Genomic DNA, 15564 nt, shown 5'->3' on the forward strand with positions numbered 1-15564 from the left:
TCAAAAAGTATCTCACCGCATGTATTAAATCAATGCAGCCGGACATGGCAACGCACACACGAAAATCTCTGTCTAATTCAGATTCCAATTTCTGATCACCGCAGTACTAGTTTTCGACCTATCGAGCTCCGGCGTGGGATACCTGCTCCGCCCGCTAGTACTATAGATCAGCGCGGAAACGCACGGCGCATGTGTGCGCTTCCTAATGACTTTGTACATGCGGCCGAAAACTGACTCCGAAACAGTGAAAATTGAAATGAATATTGTCATGGCAATTCGTGATTTTTTTCTGGGATTCTTTTTTTGTTTAAATAATAATAATATTTGCTTCATGATTTGAACAAGAAATGATAATAAATAGGAAGTAAAGGGTCCAAAAATTGGATTTTTGTCTTAAGTGGCCGAAAACCCCCTCCTTTACTCTATGTTCTTTTTTGTTTGTTTTTCTTTCATTTTTTTAATGACTCATAACATTGACTATCAATCTGACATGTATTTATTTTTATCTTCATATTTTAGTGGAGGAGGTTTAATTTCTTTGACAAGGAAGTTGTGAAGTATCCTGACAGCACAGAGATCTTTGCAAAGCTTAAGGTACAAACTTAACTGATTGATCAGAATCATTCTCTTTTTAGAGGTGTTATTGTGTTAGTGTCTAATAAATAAAACATAAGTGGGCAACATCTAACACCTATTATGCCTATTATGCCACTTTATTAGTTGACTGTTGTTAGAATTTTAATTTTGTTTTTTATTGTCAAAATGTAGCACAAAATGTCTTCATTGGAGACCAGCATCACTACATTTACAGTTTATAATAAACCTGTTCCTGTATCTGTTTTATAAAGAAAATTCTAGGAATTGCTAGTTTGAACTAGTTTGCAAATTATGCTGCCTCTGCACAGAAAGGGGTACCTTTATACAATTACAATGTCCCTCTCTTCATTTGCATTTTCCTGTTTGAATGTTGTTAATTTTGGATGTCAGGAAGGTTAATTCCATCAAATTCTGTTACCTATTTTGAGTTTCATAAGTATGGGCAATGTAATTCCATAAGATTTGTATGCAGATTGATATGTACTTGTACATAATGGCAATTCATGGAAATTGTTCTAACTGATAATTTTACTCTTACTTCATGTAGGTTCATTGTTGCACTTGATTAAAGTTAAAGTAAACTATTGTGCACACAGCCACACACCCATTTACTTTCATAAATAATTTTATGCATAGGACATTGACATCACAGCATCTGCAAGTGGGCGTGGCCAGGTAACCCTGGGTGACTCGGAAGGCAATCTCTTGTTCCTTGACCGTAACCTGGAGCTGGATGGTTTCAAGGCCTATGAGCTGAGGGTGACTCACATCCACCAGCTCAAGCAACACAACATCATCTTCACCATAGGGGTAATTAATGTATACACATTGGAGAAATGTATGAGGAGGAGAAGGATATGGAAGGAGGAGGAGGATGAAGATATTGATGATGGAGAGAGAGAGGTAGAGGAGGAAAGAAAGGAAAGAAAGAGACAGAGAGAGGGGGAGAGAGAGTGAGAGGAGGAGGAGAGAGAGAGAGAGAGAAGGGGCGAGAGCAGAGAGAAGCGGGAGAAGAAGAAGAGAGAGAGAAGGGGCAAGAGCGGAGAGAAGCGAGAGAAAAAAAAGAGAGAGAGAAAGAGGGGGCCAGAAATGGGAGGGGGGGGGGATATTTAGGAGAAATTAAACAGTTGTGAATTGTAAGAGGATGAGTAGGAGACATGCCAGTTAATTCTTGAAGATGTTGTCACAAGTAAAAGAATTTTTTTTTTTCTGTTTTAACTTGTTTGACACAAAGAAATTATAGTGATAATGATATCAACTGCTGAATATCACCAGATGTACATGTAGGTGTTATGATAACACATATAGTAATGCTGAATTAAAATTGTTAATTATGTAATTTGCTTTTTTTTTTGTACAGACTAGGTGGAACTTTTAAAATAGATTATCCATATTAGTCTTTTAAACTTTTTATGTTTATTTTCTTGACATTTTTAGCAAGATGAAGCTGGGACCAACCCCGTCATTAAAGTATGGAATCTAGACAAGGTACAGTAATAGTTTCAATGTCATATGCTCAAAGAAAACTGCATCATTTTGTTATCTCTTTAGAAGTATAAATTCAGATTGTTCCCTTTTTTGGTATCTTTATGTGACTATATGCAATATTATAGGATTTAAATGAATTAGATAATTTGAAATCACTCCCTTTGTTTAAAATGGGAGATTTATATGAGTAAGTTTTCCTTTTGCATAATATATATATTCTAAACAAGCAATTTACTTTGTATTATACTGTACTGTTGGAAATTATAATACTTTAAGTAATCAATATATTGTGTTATTACATACCGGTAAGATGAATTTGCTTTAGACTTACCAAATGTATTGAAAGGTACTGCAAAAAATGTATTCCGGCTGAAATTTATTTTATTCATGTACATGTATGTATTTAGTTGACAAAATATTAAAACCAAGCTGTTATTTTCATCCTTTTCACAAGAAAATGGGAAGGATGTCTGCTAGAGTAGCTGAGGAAATGGTGAAAGGATTTGAATTACAATTAATTTTCTTCATCTAATTTGTAGCGTGACAAGTCCAACAACCCGTCATGCAGCAGGATAACCCGTGCTCTGCCGGGCAGCAACGCAACGGCCAACGTGACAGCCATAGCAGTCAGCGAGAACCTCAACATGATGGCCATTGGGTTTCAAGATGGTGCTGTGACGCTCTTCAAGGGAGATGTGACCAGGGATAGGTAAGAATGGATGGTGATTGATGATGATGATGATGATGATGATGATGATGGTGATGATAATTATGATGGTGGTGATGATGATGATGATGATGGTGATGATAATTATGATGATGGTGATGATAATTATGATGGTGGTGATGATGATGATTATGATGATGATGATGATTATGATTATGATGATGATGGTGGTGGTGATGATAGTGATTATGATAATTATGATGATGATGATGATGATGATGGTGATGACAATGGTGGTAGTAATGAAGGTACATTTACACGTAGTAGCACTATCTGTCATGGTGTTTAGGTTTAGGGTCATGATAATGGCTGTTGGGTTTCAAGATGGTACTGTGATGCTCTTCAAGAGTGATGTGACCAGAAATAGGTGAGATTAGATGATAATGATGATAGTGATGATGATGATGGTGACGATAGTGGTGATGGCTGATGCATGATGAGGATTATTTTTATAATCATAGTGATGATGATGATGGATGATGGTGTCAGCGAATGAGGATACTGATAATCATAATGCTACTGTTGATCTTATTAATGATTATGATGATGATTATGATGAATGAGGATGATTATTATGATAATGATGGTGGTATTAGAGATAGAAATGTTTGTAATGGTGATGAAGTTAATGATGATGTGATGTTAAGGATGATGAATGCACATTGTATTCATATCCACTCAAATTCTGTTTTTCTTTTTTCTTTAAATGCTACCATTAATAAAACATTTAATTTCCTTTCCATTTGTATACAAAGCATTTTTCTATGAGATGAAGAATGAGTGGATCATTGGATCATAAATGTTTTTGTGACATATATGGTAGTGAACATGTATCAATCAAATGATAGCAGGAAATGTGGTCGTTCCAAAATATCTATCAATTTAACCCACTGACTACTGAATTATCTAATTCCTGAGCAGACCTGCCAACCAGTACGATTTAGTTGTATTAAGTACGATTTTCAGAAGCAAATACGACAGTACGATTTTCCTCAATAAAATATGATTAAAAAAAAACTAAAAAATAAAGTTTTTTATTTTTTATTATTTTTTAAATGTTTTTATATATTTTTTTAAATAAATATTTTGTGTGTGTGTGTGCCAACATGGCAAAATGCCCATTCTGTCCTATAAAGTATCCTACAAGCATCTCACATCGGCGATTTGAGGATGTTCATTGGTTCATCGAACACAGCGGTCGTGAGGAAATTATGCATATCCAACCAATGATCCATAACAAAAATTCTTCCTGTATGTACTATGTAGGAACTGTAAGAAACATTGATCCACATAACAGTCTGTGTTTATTTTTAAGAATACAACTTTTGGGACTCCAGAGGTTGGTAGGTCTGCCTTAGGCTTAACACAGGGACCATCCAGTTCCAGTAAGCAATGGGTTAACAATGAATGCTCTAATTCCCATATCTACTTGATACAACAGACACAGCAAGTCACCCAAGGTCGTTCACAAGGGTCGTATGCAAGTCACAGGTTTGGCATTCAGACACACTCAGCGAAGTAACGTTCTCTTTATCTCCACTGAAAACGCTGTCATAGCTTGTCACATCGGCGCCAAGGATGTCCGTACAGTAAGTATAGCAATTGGCAGATGATGTAATGGTGATGGTGATGGTAATGATGATAGTGATCATGATGATGACGAGGGTGATGGTGTTGATGGTGATTATGATTGAAAATGATGATATCGATGGTAATGATGATGGTGATTGTAATGATGATGTGATTGTGATAATAATGGTAATCATGAATTTAACATTATTTAAGGTTTGCATTACTCAAGCATGTCTTTGAGTATAAAAAGGATCTATTTCAAGAACAAGCATTTTTATTGCAAATTTACTATTACTCCTGAGTTCAATGTTCAATGAAATATGTTTGTGTACTCAGATTGATGGGTGACACCTTTTCCAAAGTTAAATGTTACAAACTTAAAATCATTTTGTTGTATTGAGACAAAAAGATCATGATAGTGATAACAATTAGATTCTGTAATATTTTGTGCATATCACAAATGGAGCAATCTCTTTCTGCACCTGAATACTTTGGAATCTTTACCTCAGCTCTTGCTGTTATTATTGCTGCTGTTTCTGTTGTTGTTGCTGTAAATGAATACAAAGAGACCATCTCGCTGCCTAAATATCAGGTGATGGTTGTCCAAATATTGAATAAATTTGTTCGAATATTTAAAAATTGAATAGAGGGAGGGGTGGGGCTGCAGGTCAAGGGGGATGAAGTGCAACAAAGTACAGTCAAACTGCTTAAGTGACCACCTGTCTACAAAGACCACATTTTGTGTTTCCCTTGGGCGGTCGTTATAGACAGGTTTGACTGTATTTACAAAACTGCATGTACTTTTCTCTCTCTCTCTCTCTCTCTCTCTCTCTCTCTCTCTCTCGCTCTCTCTCTCTCTCAGGAAACCTTGGACAACCATGGTTGTTCATCTCACTGTGCAGTCATCAGTGATACAACGCAAGACAATCAGTTTGTCATTGGCAGAAACGATGTAAGTGATGCTCTCACTTGAACTTCAGAATTTAGCATGTACTCTGCAATTAGCCAGGAGTCACTGTAACAACTCTTGCTTTTATAGCCTTGAAAGCATTGATTTCTTTCCGTAATGATCAAGAGAAGCATGAATCCTTTTTTTAATAAATATTGATAACCAACTCCACTTTCTTATGCAGAGTAGAATGTCATAGCATTTAAAAAACATATCTTATTGAAATTATGAAGAGAAGCTGACAGTGTATGAAACATAAAATTTGAGATCTTTGCTTTAATACCAATTTAACTGAAAACATTCAGATAGTCATGATATTGATCTTGTGCAATTACTACTCTATCAAAATCAATATAGGACCTACTGCTTTTATGTGTATTGATATCATTTTGAGTGCAGAGGTATTCTCAGTACAAGTCAATGCACAAAACATGAATAACGTGCACATTATTTGTAAAGTAATTTATTCCAAAATTTTAAAGGCACAGATCAAAAACTGGTATCTTATTTGCTTTTAGGCGGTGTACTTCTACCAGCCAGATGGGCGTGGCCCTTGCCTGGCATTTGAGGGGCGCAAGACCATCCTTCATTGGTTCAGAGGTTACCTGGTGGTGGTAACCAAGGATAGCAAGACAATACCAAGACAGATAGCAGGGTGAGAGTCTGAGAGATGGATGGATGTATAGATGGAAAGATAGATACTATAGATAGGTAGATTAAAGGATGGGTAGATAGCTATAGATAGATAGATAGATAGAAAGATAGATAGATAGATAGATAGACAGACAGACAGACAGATAGACAGACAGATAGGCAGACAGATAGATATAGAGATGAATACGTAGATAAATAAGATATCGACATATATATATATATTAAATAGTGTTCTCGTTAAATCTGATAAGTATTACAAATACAGATATGGTTAGATTTCAATAGATAGGTAAGTATATAGATATATAGAAAGAAATAAAGACAGAAAGATAAATGGAGTGGTGTAAGACCATTTTAAAAAACATACTCCATTGTGGTTTGGAGGATATTTGTTGATGGTAGCTAAAGATAGCAAAACCATACCAAGACAAATTTCTGGGTGAGATTTTTGATAGATGGATAGCTAGACAGACAGACAGACAGACAGACAGAAAGACAGAAATATAGATAGATAGATAGGTAGATAGATAGATAGGTAGATAGGTAGATGGATATGCAGATAAATAGATGGCTAAACAGACTGACAGATAGACTGACATATAGATGGATAGACATAGTAAATAGTGTTGTGGTTCAATCTGACGAGTACTAAAGATGTATGATAAATTATTTACTATTTCAAATACGTGAACAATGGATTATGAATACTTAAAAGAAATTGTTGGTTGTGCTGCACAGTGAGGTGAGCATCATAATGTTATAAATTTGGTGTAAAATAGTTGTTTATGGCATTATTCTTATCCTGAATTTTTCTTCCAAACATGCAGAGAAGGCATGTCCAGGATGATGGATACTGTTACAGTCTACGACATCCAGAATAAGTTCATAGGTAAGTTATCAAAATTTGAAGTGGTTATTCATGACAAAGTTAGGACCATGCAGTAATGAATGTGCACTCATACGTAATTTAATGGAGAATGTTTGAAATGCAGCCTTGGACTTGGTTTGATTATCACTGATATGCATGTATTTGCAATGATTGCCCATAAATTAGTCTGTTGCTTTTAAAATAATTAACTTTTTTGACATGCCATTTATTAGCCAATTTTTAAAAAATTTAGATTGAGGGGGTATGGGATAACACATACTGTCATGAAACTGTCTATCGAGTTAGGTTCCTGTACCTGTGTCTAGTTACATTATCGAGCTGTAGTTTAAACCAAGGTAAAAAGAAGGTGAGTACAATTTTAAGATGGCTAGTGTTTTTTTAAATTCTGCTTTATCCTTATTTTTCCTTCAGCTTATTCTGCACCTGTACCAGAAGTCCTGGACATCATTCAGGAGTGGGGCTCCCTCTATGTCCTTGGTGGAGACAGGAAAGTAAGTACTGTACATGTTATTGTTGAATCTAATTGTCAACCATGAAATTAGTTAGTAGTAAAGATCATCCACTCTTTCTATGAGAATTGATCATAATGATATCATCTCATTGTTTGTACAGATATCCGCTGTATGAATAGCTAATACATGCAATGTCGGATTTCTTTTATATGCAACAGATATTAACTGATGCCACAGACCGATATTGTCGATGAATACATGTTTCGTTTACATGAAAATAAAAATGAAGTCCCAAATACATAATTTTCTCGAGCTGTATAGAGAGAGGCATTTATAATCCAACTGCTCTAACTTTAATTCTCTTGTGTTATTATAGCTTTTTTTTGTGTCAATGTTGTTCAAGATAGATATTTTGTTTCCTTTGCAGCTGTATCAACTCCAAGAGAAAGACACTCAGACCAAACTTGAGATGTTGTTTAAGAAGAATCTGTATGTCATGGCCATCAAGTAAGTACCACATATCTATTTATTTATATTTTAATATATATTGGTATATGAGAACTGACCAGCAGCGTTGGCTGAAGGGGTCAGTTTACAAATTACTATACATTGCACCAGTGGGCATACACACTTGATGTCAAAGTAATAAGGAAAGAGAGATAAAGGTATAGAGGGAAGTAGCTGAGGTGAGGAAGAGAGGGAGAGAGGCAGGGGGGGGGGGTGAGGAGGAACAACATCAAGAAAAGGAGGGGTAAAAAGATGTGAATACTAATATGAGGGGAAAGATAAAAGGTGAGGAGAAATCGAGCCGAGAGTGAGAAAGAGAGAAATGTTGAATGGTTTTCAGAAAAAGATATCAAATATGGATTTTGTGTGTAAAGTGTAGTCATATTCAGTTAGTAGGTCTTTTTTTTTGCATCTCACATAGGCAAATTAAGACTAACTGTATATACAAATTGCGAATTAAAAAAATAAAGTATCATGACAAATTACATTACCAAATGTCCTTGCAAATTACGCAAGTGTTAACAATAATTTTCCCAACGATTCATGCATGTTTTGATAGAAATTAATACCAGTTATCCTTACAATTGATATGTTTTCAAATTTCCTTACAAATCATAATTTGAATGTCAAATGCCCTTCCTATCCTTTTCAATTTTTTATAAATTTCACATGATTTAACACCAAATGTCTTTACAAATTACGTATGTATGTATTTATTTTGATACGCAGCCTTGCCAAGAGCCAGCATTACGACTACGATGGACTGATTGACATCTTTACCCAGTATGGCGATCACCTGTACAGCAAGGGAGATCATGATGGAGCAATAGCACAGTATAAGAAGACCATAGGGAGACTAGAACCATCATATGTCATCAGAAAGGTGAGAGAATGTGGGATGGTGATGGTAGTGGTAGTGATGTAGGTGGTGATGATGGTGGTGGTGGTGGTGGTGATGATGTTGGTGGTGGTGATGATGATGATGATGATGGTAGTTATGATGATGATGGTGATGGTGGCAATGTTGATGATGATGATGATGATGATGATGATGATGATTATGTTGTTGACGACGATGATGTTGATGATGATGATGATGATAATGATGATGATAATGATGATGATAATGATGATGATAATGTAGGTGGTAGTTATGATGATGATGGTTAGCAAGGGAGACCATGATGGAGCCATAGCACAGTACAAGAAGACTTTAGGTAGACTGGAACCATCACATTTCATAACAAGGGTGAGAGGATGTAAGATCGTCGTGGTGATGATGTTGGTTTTCAAAGTGATGGTGGTGATGTTGATGATGGTGGTGATAATGGTGTTCATGATGATTATGAGCAGCAGTACAAGAAGAGATACTGGAACAATCGGTTGTCCACAGGAAGGAGGTAAGATGGAGGTGGCGGGAGAGATGAAGCTGGTGGTAGCGATGATGATGATGGTGGTGTTGGTGATGGTTGTGTTCTGGAGGTTATGATGGTTATGGTAATGTTGGTATGACGGTGATTTTGATGATTTGAAGGAGGAGGAGGGGGAGGGGGGACTGAAAGATTTGTGTTAGGAAAATATTTTTGGCCTTACATTTAGATACATTCATAAACTTGTTTATCCAGATGCTCTATCAAATTATCACTTCTTTTTTTCTCCCTTCCATCCTACTCTAGTTCCTTGATGCTCAGCGGATACACAACCTGACAGCCTACCTTCAAGAGCTTCATAAGCAGTCCATAGCAAATGAAGATCACACTACTCTCCTACTCAACTGCTACACCAAGCTCAAAGATACAAACAAACTAGATGAATTTATCATGGTACGTCAAACTTACACTTTACTTGCAAATTACAATCTTTCAGTAGTAGGAGAAGTAGTAGATGCTATTCTTTTACTTGTGCAATTAAGAGCATGCAATTTTATCTAATTCTAATTCTTCTCTCTCTCTTTCTAGACAAAGGACAAAGATGTTGACTTTGATGTGGAAACAGCTATGAAGGTATGTTCATAAAACACTTGTCATTTAATTCAGTATGATGTCACATACAGATTCAGTAACGGTTATCCCCCACAATGGAGTGTTCTGAAAGTGAACAAAGTGTAGTTGTGCTTGGGATAAGTTCCATGCAAATGAAGAAAAACAAGTGTCTTGAATGCAAAGGTGTCTAGTTTTACAGTATTCATACCCTGGATTGCTTTAGTATTGATGACTATCTCCATGAATGCTATACTTGATCATTTCCCAGGGGGTTGTTTCACAAAGATCCTAAATCAAACTTAACTCTGAGTTGGACTTGAAAAATATGGAGAGCCAATTGTAGTCTTAAAATAAAATATAATTCAAAGCGAAAATTCAAATATTTAGACTTTTTATAAATTCCACTTAAAGAACATGAAATCTCCTTGATAATAGAAAATATGAATGATTTAAATCAACAATTTTATGCCTTATAAGATAACTTTACAAACTATTTTCATATATGCTAACGGCTTTCCATAATTGTTAAGTCCAACTTAGAGATAAGTTCAACTTAGGATCTTTGTGAAACACCCCCCAGGTATGCAGACAAGCTGGTTACTTCAAGCACGCCCTCTTCCTAGCCGAGAAGCACATGCAGCACGACTGGTATCTCAAAGTACAGCTAGAAGACATCAAGGACTACCAGAAGGCTCTCAATTACATCACCACTCTGGAATTTAATGAGGTATGATTAACAACAACTTTGACAAATGTAGATTTCACATGATTGATGGGGAGGGGGGGGGGTAGGACTGGGGAGGTAGAGGGAGTTTAACAAGCCCCCCTCACCTCTTTGTATCATTATCCTGCGATAAGAATATATTTGGAGACTGTTTTAACCTTTTCAAGGGTTGGTAAATTCAACAAAAACAACAACAAAAGGTAATTCTGTATCCAGTTACTTCTGTCTTGCCGTAATTTAGAACGGTGTTATTTATTTTGATGGATCTTATATTCATCACTCCTTAGATAGAAATGAACATGAAAAAAAAGAGTAAATAAACCTTTGTCTTCTGAAACCCGATTTGATTCAAGGAAGACATTTTGCATTTGGTTCACTCAGTGTCAAATTAGAATATTGCACCTTTCTAGAAAAATGATGGAACTTGGTAGCAGTTGACATCATGTGGGATTCATGAATGTTTTCTCTGCAACATTACCGTTAGAAATATTGTTTACAGTACTCTTGATATACTTAAAAATGACAATAAAGATGTCTGTAGTGGATGTCTCTCCATTGTCCCCCTAGCTTTCTTTACCTTGAAAAGTGATTCACAATACACCCCTTCACAGTTAAGGCCGCCATTTTAATTTGCGAGAAAACATTGCGTCATCGATGCTTTCAGACGCGTATGTATTGTTGCGTCACTGCCTGCGCTGCACGCTTACATCGTATTGACACATGCGCTTTATTTGCATGCTGCATAAAATCAAAGTTACTCGCAATTAAAAATGGCGACAACGGCGCATGCACACTTTTGTAAACGTGAAAGGGTGTATTAGCTCCATGTGATTTTGGGCCACTCAAGCAAGAATACTCCAAGAGGTCAGTTGAGCCAAGGAGAAAACCCATATTCTGTAGCTAAAAATAGATTGACTTCAGGAGTTTCTTGAACTGGTCCACAGATGGAACTGTCTTTGGGATTGGTGGTGGTGATTAGAAAGCATAAATGCTTGTTATTAAGCAACCAGAGGACCGGCGGCTTTAGGTCCACTCTGAGGGACCTGGTAATGAGGATTAATGCCTTTAATACCAAAGAGCACCAGCGTATCGACTTGGCTTCGAACCAGGGTCGCCGGATTACAAGACCACTGCTCTACCTACTGAGATTGCAGGTAGCTAGTTTCACATATTTTCAATTTCATTTCATTTCCTCCTTCTACCCTACCCTACCCTACCCAGGCAATGGACAACATCAAGAAATATGGCAAGATCCTGATGACAGAGGTACCCAAAGAGGCCACAGACTTCCTCAAGGTCCTGTGCACAGACTACAAGCCTGCTGACAGTAAGTACACATTGTGTTGAACATCATGATCTTAAAGGGATTGGGTAACTTTGTCTCAGATCCTTTAAAAAAATCCTTGATTTAGCTCATGCTGCAATCATAATTATAAACCTTTAGCGCATACATGAATTCCATGACATTTACAAGCCGATCGCTTGTCTGATTATCAAGATATTTATGAGTGGAAATTGAAATCAAATTTTGCGTTCTCCTAACGGTTTTTATAACACTACAGTCTTTTGGGGAAAATGAGTATGGTAAAACAGGTCACTCAAACACTTTTACTTTTTTGAGGAACTTCATGATCATTTTGAAGCGCAATTTTTTTAGGGCTTCAATATTACTCTATATCACAAACACTGATAGCACGTAGGGCCATGCATCTCAGATTTAACATTGTTAAACGATGCCTTTAATATCATGTGTCAAGTCTTGGTCACACCTTGGGAGTGTTTCACAAAGACTAAGATCGACTTTGAGTTGTACTTAAATAGGGCAGGCTGTTCATGCCACTGTTTGCTCTCACCATTTACTGGCATTTATCTCTCAAGGGACGGCATACAAATCATGGTCACAAATCTACAAAATTTACATTTTTTGATAGTTCATTATTGAAGGAATTTTAAAAATCTAAAGATCATAATGGTGAGAGCAACCAGTGGCATGAATGGCCTGCCATAGTCAAGTCCAACTTAAAGTCGATCTTAGTCTTTGTCAAATACTCCCCTGATGCTGTCAACTGCTAAAATAAACACTGACACAAAATAAAATTGGAACCGGGTGGCTCCTATATCAAACCTATAAGAAATATGAGAATTCAGTAGTAAATGGGTTAACATCTATTTTGTGACAAGAATTGAAGTCAATTTGAGAGCTTGCCATTAAATCTTCAGATAAGGGGTATACATGACAGTGTGCTCAATTTGCAGAGATACTATTCAGTGTGCTGCCCTCTTTGTAACTTTTGAAAAATGTAAGATCTTACAAAAAGCATTCATTACTTTACAGCTTTTGATTAAATCCTTGTGAAATTCTAAAGAACTTCAGGAGATACTACTACTATAGTAACCATGAAGTTTAATCGACGATGGTTGAGTACTTTCAGGATGCTGCCAATCGAAATCTCATTCCCCCCTTTTTTTTTGGGGGGGGGGAGGACGCCCTGTAGACGGTTAGAAGAATTAGCCTATATTTTACAAAGCATGTATGCTGATCAGGGGCAATTAAAATTGAACTCACAATGTTTGTTTCACAGCCCAAGAATCCATGACATCATCCGATAGTGAACATTCCAATGGTAATTGATTCAAGCATGGAATGATTGCACGGAGATTGAAAGAATGTTATTTACCAGATTTTGTTCTGCATGAATATCTACCACAGATGGACTTATGTTAATGCCTGTATATTTCTCTCTCTTTGTGAATAACATGTACCTGTAACAATAGTTGATAAATGCATTACATGTACAATGTATCTGTGCACAATGAATAGTTTCATAACGGTAGTCAAAATGTGTATTTTTCACCTGTTTGTTTTGTTGCATTGGATTCATAAAATTGAAGATAAATCAAAAATTGTGTATACCATCTGAGTTCTGATGCATGTTTAATAGTGAAGATGCATAATAGTAAATTGATTGTTATGTCAACTGATGCAGACATTTCCTAAAATCATCACGCAAGGGAGGTATGATAGATCACCAATACAACGCTGCGTGCTTTCAAAGGACTACACTTATTAAAGGAATTTTGGCACAGACAGGGCCCCATTTGAGACTTGATGACTAAACACCTGTTAAAAAATGAAGGGAAAGTCCTTCTTATTACACAAATTTAGATAGTGACTTTAAACAGGACATTCAGGTGGTGTGAATTGTTTAAAGTGCACTGAAAGGGTTAGGGCTTAGATGTTTTGATGCATGCTGGCTTTGAAAGATTTACTTAGATCTTACCACTACTGAGTAGTCTTCTTCGTGTACCACAGTGTAAGGGGTTCCTTGGTGCGGACAGAGTCTTGATGCTGTATTGACTCATTGAATACAGGAACTGGGAGGATCCTGTATCAACTTAGCCTATGGGAATGAGCAGATTCAGTAGTCAATGGTTTTAATAATCTTAATAATGAAACTAGGCTAATTATGAATACACAATACAGTTGCACCATGTGAGAGAGGGGGGGGGGGAGGGTTGGAGAGTCCTGAAAAGGACTTTTGGTAATCTTTCTTGAGCTTATAATTCTAAAGAGAACTAGATTTTAATTCGTCACTTTGATGATTTAGGTGATACGTATGCTATTTTTTTTATCATGAAAGTGTGCCGATGATGATCTAATGATAATGTTCATAAATACGATAATGACGATATTGATGATGATGATTTTGGGGTTTTAAATGATGATGACCATGATTAAAAGTGGTATAGCGCCCCCTTCAGGTATTTGATAGAGAATTGTAGAATCAGAATTTCAGAAAAAGCAATTAAAAATTTTACGCGGACGTACGTGAAAGCACATGTTAGTGCGCATTTATTGACCTGAAATTGACCGGACAGATATTGACCTTGATGATGATAAATATATATGAGAAATGACTTTCCGTTTATGAAGATATGATCATGAGTGGATTTTCACAAAATGGCGCCTAGATGACGTCACGATGACCTTGATTCACTGAAAAGTCACGCAGTTCTAAGTTAGACTAATATCTATCATCATGGCAAGCTTCATGATAATGGCTTTATTAAGTCTTGAGATATCCTGCAAACAAATTTGAGGAAGAATAATATTAAAAATAAATAATAATAAAGAAAAATCTTGACAAAATCAAAAGGTGATACGTCTACATGTACGTACGTATCACCTAACTATAGATACAATCACTATACAATCTCTTGTTCTCCTTCCTTTCCTTCCATTCACAATAGGGCCCCTAGTTGACCCCTCCACCCTCTCAGGGGGGATGCCCCCTCCCATCCAGAGGGCCTCAGTAGAGGAGTTCATCCATATCTTTGTCAACAACTCAGCACAGCTCATGGAATTTCTGGAACATATGATCAAGGTAAGAGTATTCCAGTATTGTGGTGATGCTGATGATTCACGACATATATATCAAGCCATATTTCTGTTAATGAAATATCTAAAGGCGCAGGCTCCTCCATTGAAGTTGGTATGTTCACATTTACCGAAATAAGGGGAGTTTTGAGGCATGATATAAAGTGTTTTTAGAGGTAGGAAGCGACTTCCACATACGATGCATAGAGCAATGGATGGGAAGGTATATGGTCTCCTCCATATCTCTAGTATGTGTTATGATTACCCGGAGAGTGAGACCTTGGCCCCATTTCACAAAACTTGTCATCAGTGACAAATGACAGTTTTTGTTATAAGCTAGTGAAATCCTTGCTTCTGATTGGTTATTTGCAGATTTTGTCACTGATTTTTGTCAATTGTCATTGAAAAAAGGCTTTGTGAAACGGCCCCCTGATGAGTGCAACCCAGGACAAAGATGACGCTGTTCAATGAGGGAAGCCATAAATCTTTATAAATTAAAGGCCATCTGTACTAGTTTGGCTAGGAGGGATTAGACCACCCAGGGAGGTCACTGACAGGTGGCTATCTCATCAACTCAGCTCTCAATTAACATCAGAAAAAAAGGATCATGGGGGACCAATGGTCACCGATTAGGCATTGTTTTCT

At 36.6% G+C, this 15564-nt stretch overlaps 1 protein-coding gene across 1 annotated transcript in view; it reads left to right on the plus strand.

Moving 5' to 3' along the window:
- The window catches only part of LOC594240 (vacuolar protein sorting-associated protein 11 homolog), a 29983-nt gene that overhangs the window by 1769 nt on the left and 12650 nt on the right, over nucleotides 1-15564 (plus strand). The window contains exons 2-17 of the mRNA XM_030974980.1: nucleotides 520-594; nucleotides 1234-1407; nucleotides 2035-2085; nucleotides 2625-2794; nucleotides 4254-4401; nucleotides 5247-5336; nucleotides 5852-5988; nucleotides 6815-6876; nucleotides 7288-7367; nucleotides 7756-7835; nucleotides 8565-8718; nucleotides 9512-9658; nucleotides 9794-9838; nucleotides 10398-10544; nucleotides 11763-11868; nucleotides 14793-14926. Coding sequence (XP_030830840.1) covers nucleotides 520-594; nucleotides 1234-1407; nucleotides 2035-2085; nucleotides 2625-2794; nucleotides 4254-4401; nucleotides 5247-5336; nucleotides 5852-5988; nucleotides 6815-6876; nucleotides 7288-7367; nucleotides 7756-7835; nucleotides 8565-8718; nucleotides 9512-9658; nucleotides 9794-9838; nucleotides 10398-10544; nucleotides 11763-11868; nucleotides 14793-14926 — 1800 coding nt within the window. The remainder of the gene's footprint in view (nucleotides 1-519; nucleotides 595-1233; nucleotides 1408-2034; nucleotides 2086-2624; nucleotides 2795-4253; nucleotides 4402-5246; nucleotides 5337-5851; nucleotides 5989-6814; nucleotides 6877-7287; nucleotides 7368-7755; nucleotides 7836-8564; nucleotides 8719-9511; nucleotides 9659-9793; nucleotides 9839-10397; nucleotides 10545-11762; nucleotides 11869-14792; nucleotides 14927-15564) is intronic.

Source organism: Strongylocentrotus purpuratus, unplaced genomic scaffold (genome assembly GCF_000002235.5).
Source record: "Strongylocentrotus purpuratus isolate Spur 01 unplaced genomic scaffold, Spur_5.0 spur5_scaffold_7, whole genome shotgun sequence".
In the NCBI taxonomy this organism is placed as follows: Eukaryota; Metazoa; Echinodermata; class Echinoidea; order Camarodonta; family Strongylocentrotidae; genus Strongylocentrotus; species Strongylocentrotus purpuratus.